The sequence below is a fragment of the Podarcis pityusensis genome (genome assembly GCF_964106645.2).
Source record: "Podarcis pityusensis genome assembly, chromosome: 7".
Classification (NCBI taxonomy): Eukaryota; Metazoa; Chordata; class Lepidosauria; order Squamata; family Lacertidae; genus Podarcis; species Podarcis pityusensis.
In genome coordinates, this window is record NC_138031.1 from 64,780,170 (window position 1) to 64,796,165 (window position 15,996).

General features: G+C 44.9%; 1 protein-coding gene and 1 long non-coding RNA gene across 2 annotated transcripts in view; one reads left to right on the forward strand and one right to left on the reverse strand.

Moving 5' to 3' along the window:
• Positions 1–15,996, forward strand: part of LOC308482152 — a 17,428-nt gene continuing 1,432 nt past the window's right edge. The window contains exon 1 of the long non-coding RNA XR_013989091.1: positions 1–692. This is a non-coding gene — a long non-coding RNA (uncharacterized lncRNA). The remainder of the gene's footprint in view (positions 693–15,996) is intronic.
• LY86 (lymphocyte antigen 86) overlaps positions 12,094–15,996 on the reverse strand; it is a 19,951-nt gene continuing 16,048 nt past the window's right edge. Inside the window, exons 4-5 of the mRNA XM_081015067.1 lie at positions 13,237–13,289; positions 12,094–13,076 (exon numbers count right to left, since the gene is read on the reverse strand). Of these exons, the coding sequence (XP_080871193.1) occupies positions 12,993–13,076; positions 13,237–13,289 (137 nt within the window). The 3' untranslated portion in view covers positions 12,094–12,992. The remainder of the gene's footprint in view (positions 13,077–13,236; positions 13,290–15,996) is intronic.

Sequence of the window (15,996 nt, forward strand, 5' to 3'; positions counted from 1 at the left end):
TCAGAGCATGTGGTGGGCCGGACTATATTTTGGGGGCAGAAATGAACGAATTCCTATGCTCCACAAATAACCCAGAGATGCATTTTAAATAAAAGGACACATTCTACTCATGTAAAAACACACTGATTCCCAGACCGTCCGTGGGCCGGATTGAGAAGGTGATTAGGCTGCATCCAGCCCCTGGGCCTTAGGCTGTCTACCCATGATCTAAGCAGTGCTCCTGATCACGAAGCGGAAAGTCAGCAACCTTGAAGAGTCCATTTAATAGAATCATAGAATTGTAGCGTTGGAAGGGACCTCGAGGGTCATCTAGTCCAACCCCCTGCAATGCAGGACCCTGGTTTGAATGGATTGGAAAAACTGTCTCCTTCTCAGCCTCCTTCTCATTCAACACCTGTAGATGGCAGGATGGCTATTCTTTCCAGCAGAAAAGCCTGGGCTTCATTTCTATGACAGCTGCCCCCATATTGTACCCCCAGCTGCCTATTTAACCCCTGAGCTGCCTGGTCATCGTTAGTCCTAATTAGCTGTACTTTCTCTTTTTCTTCCTCTCTCTACTGAGTCCTTCACCCTTCAGGGCTCACTGTGGCCTTCACTGGGTCACTGTCAACATCCTTATCTGACTTTGAACCCAACCCACCAAGGACTTCTCCTGCATCACAGACAGTAATAGAAGATGAAGATGATCGGAGGTGGGTGGACCATGCCCTTTATTTATGACGAGTTATTATTTATCTGTCCCCATCATCAAATTTCTCTTACTGTGCTAAACCACATCCAAGGCAATTTTTCAGCTCAGGGTGGAAATGGAAGGGGAAAAATGGCAATGTTGAAGTTCAAGGATACTTTGACCTTGTTGCATTTATTACAAACCAATGTGATCCTTTTGATTTAAATGCAAGAGTCTTTCATTCAGAGTGTGGAGTGAGGGCTTCAGAACTGGCAGCCGGATGCTTGCTAACCTTGGGCAGGGAACTTTTAATGTGGAGGAGGGTTCAAACTTGCTATCCACCTACGTTCTAAAGTGGTACAGTCCAGAGAGGGCTATGTCAGGAGAGTATTCAGAACATGTAATTTGGCTCCAAGATTCATGGGAGTAAGTTTCTGCTTTGCTAAGATTGTACATTGTGTTTCTGGCTCAGCATTAATAAATCTCTTGATTTCACCCTTGAATGAAAAGTTCCATCAGGGCGTGGCTTTCACTGGCACGATTCAGATCTCTGCCCCCCCGCCGCAGTCGATCTCTCTAGCATTGCCAACATTCCCCCCCACCCACTAGTCCTGTGAAGTCTGACATACAGAAATTTATCGGGGGCAGCTTTTTCCTGGCATGGGGGTAAAGTGATGGGGAATCAATTCACCTGCTCAATTTCTGTGCCTGTACTAGCTGGTGTAGGGACGCGGGTGGCACTGTGGGTTAAATCACAGAGCCTAGGACTTGCCAACCAGAAGGTCGGTGGTTCGAATCCCCGCGACGGGGTGAGCTCCCATTGCTCGGTCCCTGCTCCTGCCAACCTAGCAGTTCGAAAGCACGTCAAAGTGCAAGTAGATAAATAGGTACCACTCCGGCGGGAAGGTAAACAGAGTTTCCGTGTGCTGCTCTGGTTCGCCAGAAGGGGCTTAGTCATGCTGGCCACATGACCCAGAAGCTGTACGCCAGCTCCCTCGGCCAATAAAGCGAGATGAGCGCCGCAACCCCAGAGTCGGCCACGACTGGACCTAATGGTCAGGGGTCCCTTTACCTTTACCTTACTAGCTGGTGTAAAAGAACCGTTAACAAGAAAGAAATAGGCAACGCTACAGACACATTTGTATATATCCGATGCATTTTTATTTTATGAAAAGGCAGGTTGTAATGATGTAAGTAAAGAAATAAAATAAAGCTCTGGACCTATCCTGCAACTCAACATGAGAATGATGTAGTTGAATGAATCACTTTCAAAAATAACAGTCATGGCTTAGGACACACATATCTTAATGAAGATTTTCTAGCCTGGAATACAAGAGTGGAGACCATCCAGCCATTGGGCTGATCTTGACCCACCAACGAGTCCAAAAGTCATGGGCACCTACCAATCAGCTGGCATCAGTTTAATAAGCAATCGTCACCTCTTTGTGTATATGCTTGGGGATGCTAAATGTGGGATTTTCCCTAACCTTGCAATGCTCATATGTAGGCACAATGAGGACACGAATCTGTGTAAATAACTGCAAACATGGAACTGGGTGTTAGTATGTATCATGGTACAGAAATTCTGGGTGCATTGACTTGTTTGTGTGTATGTATTTTATTTTTATTCAGTTTTCTCAATTGTGCAATAGGAACCCCCCCCACCTTTTGTGAGGAGAAAGAGGGTGAGAGAACAGCTTGATATAAATTAGCTGCTCAAAGCAGGATGGTGCACTACCCTGGCCCCCCAGGTGGAGATGGGGGAACCGCCGCTGCTTATAATCTTGGCAGTTTGCTGTTACGCTCTTTGAAGCATGACGCACATCTTCGGCAGCCAAGCTAACATTTCCAGAGTCTGATCACCCGGGGTACTGAAGATTGTATCCAGGTGGCGAGATCAAGTTTCACGGCTCCCGCCTTGCCCGTATAATGTCATGGCCACAAAACATCTGCACGCCAAGCTGTTTCTGTATCCTGAGGGGTGAATTTTAGAGTGGGGTGCCCCGCTGAAGGGCGATCCCCTCTCCCCCTTCAATCAACAGACCTATCTCATGCTCTCAAAGATTGCGGGGTGGGGGAGAGAAATAACAGCAGACTCCAGGCTGCCAGCCATTGTTTTGCCTGATTAATATCTGCACATGTCCCCTCCACTGCAATAAGTACATTCAGGTCACATCCACACCATAAAGCACATGGCTTCCCCCAAAGAATCCTGGGAAATGTAGTATGCCCCTTACAGAGCTCTCAGCACCCTTGGCAAACTACAATTCCCAGTGTCCTTTGGGGGGAAGCCTTTAAATGGATGTCACCCTGGTTTTATTGCTTATCTTTCTCTCACTGCTTGAACATAATACAGTGGTACTTCGGGTTACAGATGCTTCAGGTTACAGACTCCGCTAAACCAGAAATAGTACCTCGGGGTTAAGAACTTTACCTCAGGATGGGAACAGAAATGGCGCAGCGGTGGCGCAGCGGGCCCCAATAGCTAAAGTGGTACCTCAGGTTAAGAACAGTTTCAGGTTAAGGAACGCGTTAAGTTCTTAACCCGAGGTACCACTGTGCGGAGCCTCCTCTCAACCCCAGCTCCACGCTTCTAATCACCATTTTGGCAATCTCATGTGAGGGTATGTTCCCCCACTCTGTCTCTTGCCTGAGTGAGTTTGGCTTCAGGACTTGGGGGATGAGCACAATGGCCGTGATTTTCTCTCCAGGTACCCTCTCATGCTAACTCTGTGTGAGAAACTGGTCCCTGTCTACCTCCATCTTTCTCTCTCTCAGCCCTTAATGCCTGTAACTCGTGGAGGCTTCCCAGCCACAAATGTAAGATTCCTGGCATCGGATGGTTGAAATGCAGAGCTGTCAATGTTTAGTTGATGACTCCTCTGTCTTTTAAATCATTCGTTGGCTAGTTACATTTAAATAAATTTACATCTTTTGATACCTGTCTGCAAAACGCCTCTAGGAGATTTGAAGGAACAGTAATGTAACTATACAACCCATTGAACAGCAGAAACAGAGACCAGTGTTTCCCACTTTCCCAGTTTTGTTCCCTGTTATGGCGGCATGACAGAACAACAACAAAAAAGGCGACAAAATTAAATAAGTTTGTCCTTCATTTGAGTGAAACTGAACCCACCTTAAACTAAAACTGCAGTTGCCTGATCTATTGGTTAGTTAGATAACTGAGATAAGAATATTATCTGGGCAATATTATTAATTAATATTAAATATATTTTTATTTTTTAAAACACACACACACACATTGTTATCCTGGGAGTTTATTTCCTTTTCGTGTGTGGTTTTTTAAAATTACCTCTGTTCTTCTAGCTGAGGACATTTTGAATGGAAGCGCTGTTTAATTTGTTATATATCTATATTAAGGGCATGCTGCCCTCTTATGGCTAATCTCTCTGAGTGCTGTCATACTTCTATACCTTCATACAGTATCAATTTCCAGACAGGCAGCTGCATTAGTCTGCTGCAAACAAAATCAGCAAAGAGTCTGGTGGCACTTGGAAGACTTACAAATGGCGCAAACATTTCTGGACTAGAGTACACTAGAGTACGCGTCAGGTTTCATTAGATGAGGCATAATCCTCAATTGCAGAAACACACACAAACAACCACACACACACACACACACAGAGAGAGAGAGAGAGAGAGAGAGAGAGAGAGAGAGAGGAGTAAGGCGGAAGAGCTGTAAGCATTGAGATCAAAGGGAAATGGAAGACAAGAAGCCCAGATAAGTAACAATTCAGCTAGAACCAGAATGTATGCAAGATAAGCACTGTAGGCCTTTACAACAGTAGTCTGATGAAACAATGCAACTCTGCAATGCCATGTTAATTAACATCTGCAATGGGAAAGGAAACCATTGTCGTTATTCATATCCAAAGGAACAGAGAGGAACGTCTTGACTCATTGTGATCCAGCAGATTATAATCAGGCCGGAGCCTTCTTTTGAAATTCTTTTGTTAAATATGGCCACCTTAAAATAAGTGGCAGAGGGTACCCATGCAGTGGCAATGACCCTTGCGCCTATCAGGCTAGTTTGTCTCCAGGGGGTTCTGCTTCATCTTGACTCCTTCCTTTGGAAGGATGCCACGAGGCCTGTGCATTGACAGCAAGGGGATTTTCCTCTCTCTTCTTGGGCCACATGACCTTCTACAGGAAGGAGTGATGAAAAGACTACCTGTGCCCCAAGGCTCTTCAGTTCCCTGCCCAGTGTCTCACAGTCCCTTGCTATGCAGGCTATGTGTGGCAGTATTATTTGTACCCACATGAATCAGAAAGAAGGGGTAGTAGTCAGTGGGCTTTATAAGACCTGTCAACTTCTCTGTCACTCAGTATCACCATAATTCAGCCCCGCTCCGTGTGTTGATTCTGAAAGGAAAGCACCAGTGGGAACCTTCCCTTTTGGGTCACTCCAAGGGTGAGAGAGCATCACCCCAATTTTTCTTACACCTTTTTTTGTTATTGGAGCATTGCTGTTCTTTAAGGGAGATGCTTCTTACTGAGTTTTGTCCTGATTGATTGGCTTGAGGCGGCCAATGCTGTAGAGAAAAGACCTGGTTTATTATTGCTTGCAAATCCCTGCGATTATGATGAGTAGGTTGGAGAGTCAGCATGCAAACTGCAGGGATCTTGATGGTGTGCATGTCACACAGGAAGCAAGCAAGTCAATAGACACAAAAGATAGCAAATGGTTCAGTGTGTAAGCCAGTAAATTAACTGAGTGAAAGGGGCTGTTGGATTTGAACCAGGAATTTGATGGCAAGAACCAGGGCCAGTGCTATCTGCACCACTGTGGCAGCTTGACAGAGGAGGGAGTTGCTCTCAAGAGCCCTCACTGCAGATGGCCAAAGGGCAGAACTGCAGCTTCGAGCTCAGACCTGAGGTGATCAGTGGGGTTATATATCTGTTCCTAAAAAGACTCTGTCTCTGGCCTTAGTTGTCACCAGGCTGTCTGCTGTTGCTCCAGAACTTGTGCCACAACTTCCAGATTTTCAGCCCCTCACAGCATGTGATCTGACACTGGCCAGTTGAGGTCCACCATCCTGCATGACCTGAAATTTGTTCAGTAAACAAACGCACATCTTCTGTCTTTGAATCCGTTCTTGCCTGGAGTTCAAAGAGTAACTTCCACATCTGTAATTGTGCAGCTTGTACGGTTGAGAACGAGTGATCTAGCTGGATAATATTTAACAGGTGGTTTACTTTAGCAACCACCCTTTATTGTAAGAGTGAGCCAGTTTCTGAACTTCTGTTTAGTTTATAACTGGACATGTCACAACTCCTGTCCTGTCCTCAGGAAGCTAACTGTACTCCATCTGACTTGAGCAGGACCAGGGGCCAAACACCCCGCTCTTGGCTGAAGAATTTGCACCTGTTGGGAGTAAGGTACGATGCCCTGCCTCCAAGAACCAACTGGCATTTCTTTGTGGTGCAAGGGAGTGCCTCCTCAGCATTGCAGAGCATGTTCTTTTTCTTGGCAAGCCCAGGAAAGACTTTAAGATGTCAAAGTGATCCAGGCACAATGTAGAGTGAAGAATACAAGGGGGAGTGGAAAGGTGGTGTTGGGTTAATGACTAATGAAACGGAGAGAACAATTGCAAAATATAATCCAGTCATCTTTGGCAGGGAACCAAGTATGTTGCTTAGGACAAAAGTTCAGGGCTGGAGGAAGGATGATAACAAAATGGATGAAGGGCATGATTAGAGAGCTTGTGTGTGTGGTGTGTGGAGCATTGCATTGGACTTGGACCAGGAAGATCTGGGACCTGTGCTCAGCCACCAAAGCAGCCTTGGGCAATTTACCATCTCTCAGCCTATGTCTCTTCAGCACTCTTCAGAGGAATTAAACCCTCCAGGTTTAATTCTCTCTCCTCCCCCAGTATTTTTTATTGAGTTTTAATATGAACAAACAAGTTTCAAAAATAAAAATAAAGACAAAACCATTATGAAAGAGAGAGAGAGAGAGATTCAGTTGTCACAATTGCCAGTAACTGCATTCAGGTGTGCAGTTTACTGAGTTAATAATATATCATACCAAGAGGGAAAGGATGTGTGGTCTATAATTAGTGGAACCTGACACTCTTTGTATATAAAATGAAATTCAAACAAGTGGCAAAGAAGTGATCTTAAAAAATGTTGCCCCCTGAATATTGCTAGATTATGTGAGATTTCCCACCCCCAGAAGGACAATTTGCCAAGTCTTGGAATACCAATAATCCAGATTACCGAGACCAAAATTTCCCATCTGGCCTATGAGACTATTTAAGCCCATCCACCTTGAACTCTTGGAAGATAGGTAGAACATAGATGCATTAATAAACAAATGAGCAAACAAATACATTTATTTGAGCTCAGCACCTGCTAATGACAGCTGGCACGGTGCATTGAAAAACAACACAAAATTGCTGACAAGTGAATCCGCTCATACACCATGCTTTTAAAGCCCACACCACACCCAAAGAATCCTGGGAATTGTAGTTTGTTAAGGGTGCCGGGAATTGTAGCTACAGTTCCCAGGATGCCTTGGAAGGGGGGTGCTTTATATGCTCTTTGAATGAATTTTGTGTACGCAGTGGGGTTCTCATTTCCTTCGCTTGGTTAGCTACAAGAAGTCTGGGACAGGGCACAGAACATAATTGCCCTGACTTTCTAAAGGCACCCAGAAGAAATGCCCTCCTATCTTGCCAAGGAGATTTGTGGCAGTAATTGGTGGCAAACACTGTGTGGGGAGCGGGGGATGACGACTCACTGGCTTCCTGCCTCTTGTCCTTGCATGAGTACGGAGGGGGGATGATGGACAATGAGTAACACTCCTTTGCTGCTGTGCTGTTTGTTTCCAGATGAACTGGTTTGTTTTTTAGCTCGCTCTTGCACACGCTGGCATGGCCTGCCCTCCCCTCCTGCAGCCGTACTGTGTTACCTGCTATTATGTGCGCCCAGCCCTCACCGCAAACAAAAGGCAAGAGCCGTCTAAATCACTGTAACACAAAGACTATAATTAAGAGGAGAAAGCATTCAGATGCCCACCAGCGATTCAGATTAGCTGGAGTAGCAAATCACTTGGCAGTTTGCTAGTGGCTTGGACGGAGCTAAATGGCTATTTTGCTGCCTTTGGCCAAGATTTGGTGATGTAGTTGGAATATTACTGTCCAAACACAGTTCCCAAATAGCTGTTTTTATGTTTGCATGGAAGAATGCTGTTGTTATTTTTATTTATCGGTTGCACTGACTCGTCGCTTTCCTTTCACAAAAAGTAACCCAAAGCAATTTACAAAATAATACAAGAGTGGAATAGGATTCTTCCAGTGTCCCCACCGGAAAACACACACACACACACACACACACACACACACACACACACACACACGGATGTACCAAATTGGCAAACAGGGGCCCAAGAGTTTGATGCACCTCAACTTGTTACGACCTCAGTTTTATCACAGAATGATTTGCTAGGTTTTCTCTGAAAGCCTGCAGTTCCAAAAATTCTGAGAATTTTGGCTTCTACATTAACAGAAAAGGGATGGAAGTGATGTCGTTTCTGGGCTATCAAAACCCATACATGCTCCAGATAAAGGGCAGGGCCAGCTCACACAAACTATACAACCCTATGCAAGTTGTGAGAAATGCTACTGTTAATTGATTGTGACATACATAAACACTATACTTTTAAAGCAAATTTGAAGCACATTTCCCCATTCCTCAAAAAGAATTCTGAGCACTGTAAATGGTGGCGGCTTACTGGGACTTGTAACTCTATGAGGGGTAATCTACAGTGCCCAGAATCCTCCGAATTTAGCAGCTTAGGCACGTGAGGGAAAAGCTCTGTCAGAACTTCTGTTTCTGTTCAGCAACTAGGATTTTAGGCAGTTTACCAATGACTGTCAAGAAGCCTGGAAGGTGTGTGCTTTCAAAAAACCCCCGGCAGATTATAGCAGAGCCATAATGCTGCTGCATGTTTCAAAAATTCCCATTTCTGTCATTTAACAACAACAATAATAATGAGCTTAAGTAGCCCTTTCAGTGGCTTTCTGGTCAGTTATAACCTGGCTTCCAGCCAAAAGATTATGGCTGCCTCAAGGCCGTGTGACTTTTGACAGGTTAACGCTGCCACCTTCTAGTTGGTTTGAAGGATTGTTGTTTAAGCAAGAGCCAGCGCAGAGCACTAAAGGCCCCTCCAGACCGGCATTTTCTTCTCTTCCTTCTTTGCAGGTGTATTCTGTAAAATGTCACGGATGCAACAGTAGTGCATTTGTGGTGGCGTTAATCTATTTTATTGGTTGTCCTGCAATGCTTCCCCCAATGTTACCAGGCGATTGTTGTTTGGAGGGACCCTCTTGCACTCTAAATCAAAAGTGTATGAGATAAATTGAAGTACAGTGGACGCTCGGGTTGTGAACGTGATCTGTGCGGGATGTACATTCACAACCCTTGGGGACATTGCTTCAAGATTCATTGATAAAGTGATAACTTCCACACAAAGGTGTTAAAAATAAAATCACTGCATGCTGCTCTCCCTCCTCCTCCAAGGCTCCTTTTGAAGACAATCAAGCCTTACGCTTTGGAGGGGAAAACCCCAGACTTCAAAGTTGTTTCCAACACACACAGATCCTCCGAGAAAGCTTTTGAGCAAAGAACCTCAGCTTCTGCCTCTCTTGATTTTCAGGAAGATCGTGGGCCTCCTTGTTTCTCTAAAAGCATCTTCCGCCTCCTCTCTGGAGCTGTGTGTCACCGTAGGATGTTCTTTTCGCTCAGGTTATAATCGGGATCTGTGAGGTTGCTGGGCATAGCTGTGTTTGGCTCCGCAAAGCTATTTCAGGCAGCCAGATGCAGTCAGTTCTAAATTAGGACAGGACTTCATGCTACCTTGGTAGGCGTGTGGCCACACACCCACGTTTGCCGAGCCAAAGGTGAGGCAGGGACAGGGTGCTTTGCAAAGGGAGAATCGGCAGGTGCTTGGCTTCATTTGCACTTGCTGATCTCCCCTGCAAATGGTTGTACAGTGGTACCTCAGGTTAAGAACTTAATTCATTCTGGAGGTCCGTTCTTAACCTGAAACTGTTCTTAACCTGAAGCACCACTTTAGCTCATGGGGCCTCCTGCTGCCGCTGCACCACCGCCGTACAATTTCTGTTCTCACCCTGAAGCAAAGTTCTGAACCCAAGGTACTATTTCTGGGTTAGCGGAGTCTGTAACCTGAAGCGTCTGTAACCTGAAGCGTCTGGAACCCGAGGTACCACGTTAACTCCAATCTCCTGCTCTGATTTTGCCTCATCCAGGCTACTTCTAGGTTCCATTTTTTACTTGGAATGGAACCTACTTCTAGGTTCCATTTTTTACATTATGCCTTGCCTCCCCACCCCCAACAGCACTCAGGGTACGACATGTGGGTCACCAGCCAGCCATGCTGGGGCTCATTTGTTAAGAAGAACCTGCAGGTGACCATTGTAAACAGTTGAGCTCCTTAGAAGGATCTGAATAACATTTGTAACGTAACAAGAACTAGGAATACATGGGATATTGAAACAATTGAAGTGTCTTAAAATATGCAGCGCAAAAGGATTAGTGACAGAACCCATGGAGGGTTGGGGGGAAGTCCAGAGATTTGACCGAGTCTTTCTTTCTTTCTTTCTTTCTTTCTTTCTTTCTTTCTTTCTTTCTTTCTTATTCCTGATTTTGAATGTAAATTTTAATTTGTAAAACTAAATAATAATATTGACCGCTCCCCACATCAAAACGGGGGGGGGGGGGGCGCCTTTTGCACGGTTGCGCGCAGCCCCCCCATCCCATGCGGCTCCTGGCAGTACAGCCTGGATACGCCCTCCCCAGGCTGGACACCAGGAAGTAGCTGCCTAACTCTGTCAGATACCCAATACCTGCGTTGCCAGGAGAGAGTTGGCCAGGTAAGGGGAGGGATCGACCAGCCCACACAACGATGGCAGAACTTACCTGGGAGTTCTCAGGTAAGAAGGTAAAAAGAAGAAGAACCCGCAGGTAGGACGCAGGCTGATTCTCCTACGTAAATTCCTCCACTATCCTCACATTTGACTCATGAAGAAGGCCTGTAGTAACACTCTTAGACGTTCCTTTTGCAGTGCACAGGCCATTAAAGTATTTCTGTGGGTGGACTTCCTATTATTTGAATGTGAAGATTTAGCATGGTGCACCCATGTGTCCTTCACAGAAGGGGAATAATAATGACAATTTACTGTGCCCCTTTTTCACAGGGTGCATGTAAAGATCTTGCCAAGCAGCTGGGAGGACTTATCTATATATCCACACACAATTAAAAATAATGTGGGAGCAAGGGGAATATAGAAAAGCTCACTGATAAGAATGGAAACCATTGATATCTATCAAATTATCACCTGTACTTGGAAGTCGCAGGCAGGATTTGAAATACAAGCAACAGATTATTGAAAGAATTAATGATATCGGGTCTTAGATAATAAAAAAACCAGATGTGTTTCAAAACAGCTAATAAAAAGGAGTAATGAAAATAATCATCAGGAAAGGAGGGGTGGGAAGTCAAGAAGAAGTTATGCATGTATGTATATAAAAAACATGTATATGATGTTAAGTTGTTTGAAATATCTTTGGAGACTTTACACACACAGAGAGAGATAGAGATAGAGATAGAGAGAGAGAGAGAGAGAGAGAGAGTTTGGTAATTGTTATAGAGCAGGCATAGGCAACCTTTGGCCCTCCAGATGTTTTGGCCTACAACTCCTATGATCCCTAGCTAACAGGACCAGTGGTCAGGGATGATGGGAATTGCAGTCCAAAACATCTGGAGGGCTGAAGGTTTCCTATGCCTGTTATAGAGCTTCCAAACACATGACTAAGCCTTCTCATGTGCGTTCTCTTTCCTTAGAGGACCTCAGTTTTCTCTCTCACTGTGACATGTGGTAAGGAGGATTTCGCCAGATTTCAGGTGCAGGCAGACTTCATCCCTTGCTGACTTCAAACATGCCTTAGGCCTACCTCTCCCCTGTGACTTTAAGCAGCTTATTGCATCTGAGCTGAAGAATTGGTACCTTTGTGCGATTACAAAATGTGTAGAGAGAAAAATCTTCCCTTACAAATGAGGCGTTTGTATTTGTGCAGCATTTGCAGGGCATTTTAGAATTCTTTTATAATTTTGATAGTTATACGGTTGAGCTTACTTTATTATTATGAGGTGGCCGAGGGTGGTGTGTGTACATTTTTCTTTCCATTTAATTCAGTCCCCTGCAACCCCCTGGCTGTTACCTCGTGACATCATTTTCTGGGCTTTAACTGAATGTGGGAAACCACGGAGGCTCGCTGGAAGCTTGATGAAAGTCAAGTACACTATGTCATGCAAATCACCTCTTCCTATATGCTTGTTTACACTCTCAAATAACTCTGATAGGTTCATGAAACAGGACTTGCTCTTTCAGAAGCCATGCTGGTTCTTCAGCAAGACTTGTTCTTCCATATGCTTTACTTTATTTTAAAAAATATTTTCCACCAGTTTCCCTGGGACAGTAGGCTTCATGATATAGTTTTCTAGCTAAACAATGTTTACAAAAATGCATATATTGGGGGGAAATTGCATAAAAATGAATATATTCGTGAAAATAACATACTGAAATACATTACATGATGAGAAATTGCTTGCACATAAGTGTATACTAATCAAAACTGCGTATAAAAATATGTTTATTAGGAAAAAGTTGCACGAAAATGCTGAAGAATTTTCATGAAGATTTTTTTTTTTTTTTTTAAAGAGGATTTTGCAAAAAGCTGCAGAAACATGGGGAACTGAATTTCAGACTGGAAGAATTAGTAACTGAGAGAACCTCAATGTACTTATTCTTTGATTCATACTTTTGAGTTTAAACAATGCATGTAATGAAAGGAAGCAGCGTGTTATAGGAAGGAAAGCTGAATATATTGCATCGAACCTTGCTGGGACAAATTGGCATACAGGGATTTTGTACTTTCATTAGGTCAACAGAATGTAAACAGCAATCAGTGGTGTAGCGTGGGGGGTGCAGGGGGGGCCAGCCGCACCGGGCGCAACATCTGGGGGGGTGCGCTGGGGGGCGTGCTAAAATCCACAGGTTAGGGGGCGCAAATTACTTGCCTTGCCCCGGGTGCTGACAACCCACGCTACGCCACTGACAGCAATTGCAACTAAACCTGTGTGTTACATTATTTTGCTATGCCACATCTGTAAGATTGCAGACAGTAAGGTTTCCAAAAGTAAAACAAATCCCTTCTCTAGTTCGTGGTGCCTTTAGTCATGTCCCTTAATGACTGCATTAAAAACAGCAACACCCTTTCAGTGACTCTTAACAGTGAAATTAGCACAAATAATAGTGTGATGGTCTTGATTTAAAAACTCCACCTTTACATCAAGGTCTCCCTAGAAAGAAAGAAGAGGAAGTCATTAGATCAGAATAACCCTGCAATGATTGGCTAGCCCCTTTTGGGGGCATGTTCACTTAAAATGTCATCACTGCCACTGGTGGTTTTGCTACTCGAATAATACTTATATTTCAGAGGGCAAACTAGAAAAAGCCTACCTGAGGGAGCTCGTGGAATCCCACTGAGACAGGCCCTTCATAGTAGATTAGTTCTGCAAAAGAAATAAATCAGTAGCAAGTGAGAGAGCCAGAAATGATTTTACAGCTAGGTAGTGTACTGTCTGTGCACATAATATCCATGGTTATAATGGATAACTCCAATATCCTGGAAGAAAACTAGAAATGAAATCCCTGCTCAGAAATGAACTGAGATCCAGAGTTGTTGTTCCAGTAGATGTCTAATATGCTTTCTCCAGCTCGCTCCTTCCCTGGTGCATTAAGAACATACAAACTTTTCGGACATCTAGCAGTTTATCACAGTGACTGGGACATATGGGTATTTATAGCTGTTTTAACTGAGTGTGGGCAGTAGGACTCCTCCTGTATACCAAATAGATGCGGCCAGTGCCAACAAGACTGGAATCAAAACAGGGCCAAGAGACAGAGATGACCATTCATTTCCAAAGCAAGTCTTGAAGATACATGAAAAGGGGCTTTCTTGCTTGTTGCCTCCATGTTGTGGAATACTGTTCCTTGCTCTAGACCAGGGTGGAGAACCTCTGCCTCAGACTGAGTCTGCCAGCCTCCCAATTTAGCCCACAAGGCTGTTTTGAGGAAGCCATGTCAACTCACCCTACTTCTGACATCATGCATGACTTCAGGTAATGGCAAGGCTGCAGAGGAATGACTGGGAGCTGAAAGTGGACTCCTGATTGCTCCTTTGCTGCTTACAACCAGTGCTTTTTTCTGGGGGGGACACAGGGGTACGCATACCCCTGTGTCCCCCCCCCGAACGCAGTACGCATACTGAGGCTTGCCATTGTTTTATTGATTATAGTTTAGAAATTATTTATTGTAACTGTTGAGTGGATTTCTGTTTAACTTTTATATGTTATTATTATTTAATACTATTCTAATGATGGTTGAATGTTACTTTTTTGATGTAGGTTGCCTATTTTAACGTTTTGTTACCACATTTTTGTCTTGCATTAGATTGTTCTAAGATGTACATTTTTTGTTTCTTCAGCTTGTAAACCACCTTGAGAATTGTAAGATAGAAAGACGGCATACAAATTAAAAAATGATGATGATGATGATACCTTTAAGCATTCTGTGAATCTTTGTACTTTTCTCCATTTTCTTCTATTTATTTTTCCTGATTTGAACTATAAAATGGTGATTTTCTTGAGTCAAAATGAGAGTACCCCTAAACATTTTTTTAAAGAAAAAAAGCACTGTCTACAAACCAGAAGCAGTAGGTGTATGCCTTGCTGGAGGATGGCAGCCGCTTATCCCTCCCAGTGTGGTTCTGTGAAACTGCCCTGTGCCGATCCTTCCCTCTTCCAATGCTGTAGGTTGAACATCTTTCTCCCCATTTGCTGCTGCCACTGCGGGAAGCAAGCATAACTGCACCTTAAAATGCAGGCTTCTTTCTCCGTGGCAGCTGGGGCTTGGGAAGCCTGCAGGGGGATCTCGACAAGCGGGCGGGACAATACACCTGGCAATCTTGCGATGTCATAATGATTTCATGTGACTGACAGGTGGTTAGTGCTGCGAGGCCCATCCTGGTAAGGATCTTGCCTTGGGAGACATAAATGTTTCCCACCTCTGCCAGTGTGGTGTAGTGGTTAAGAGCGGTAGACTCATAATCTGGTGAACCGGGTTCGCTTCCCCACTCCGCCACATGCAGCTGCTGGGTGGCCTTCGGCTAGTCACACTTCTCTGAAGTCTCTCAGCCCCACTCACCTCACAGAGTGTTTGTTGTGGGGGAGGAAGGGAAAGGAGAATGTTAGCTGCTTTGAAACTCCTTTGGGTAGTGATAAAGTGAGATATCAAATCCAAACTCTTCTTCTTCTTCTACACACTAGAATCTAGAGCATGGGTAGGCAAACTAAGGCCTGGGGGCCGGATCCGCCCCAATTGCCTTCTAAATCCTGCCTGCGGATGGTCCGGGAATCAGCGTGTTTTTATAATAATAATAATAATAATAATTTATTATTTGTACCCCGCCCATCTCGCTGGGTTTCCCCAGCCACTCTGGGCGGCTTCCATAGAAACCAAAAATACGCTAAAATATCACAAATTAAAAACTTCCCTAAACAGGGCTGCCTTCAGATGTCTTCTGAATGTCAGGTAGTTATTTATCTCTTTGACATCTGATGGGAGGGCGTTCCACAGGGCGGGCGCCACTACCGAGAAGGCCTCTGCCTGGTTCCCTGTAGCTTTGCTTCTCGCAATGAGGGAACTGCCAGAAGGCCCTCGGTGCTGGACCTCAGCGTCCGGGCAGAACGATGGGGGTGGAGACGCTCCTTCAGGTATACTGGGCCGAGGCCGTTTAGGGCTTTAAAGGTCAACACCAGCACTTTGAATTGTGCTCGGAAACGTACTGGGAGCCAATGTAGGTCTTTCAAGACCGGTATTATGTGGTCTCGGCGGCCACCCCCAGTCACCAGTCTAGCTGCCGCATTCTGGATTAGTTGTAGTTTCCGAGTCACCTTCAAAGGTAGCCCCACGTAGAGCGCATTGCAGTAGTCCAAGCGGGAGATAACCAGAGCATGCACCACTCTGGCGAGACAGTCCGCGGGCAGGTAGGGTCTCAGCCTGCGTACCAGGTGGAGTTGGTAGACAGCTGCCCTGGATACAGAATTGACCTGTGCCTCCATGGACAGCTGTGAGTCCAAAATGACTCCCAGGCTGCGCACCTGGTCCTTCAGGGGCACAGTTACCCTATTCAGGACCAGGGAGTCCTCCACACCAGCC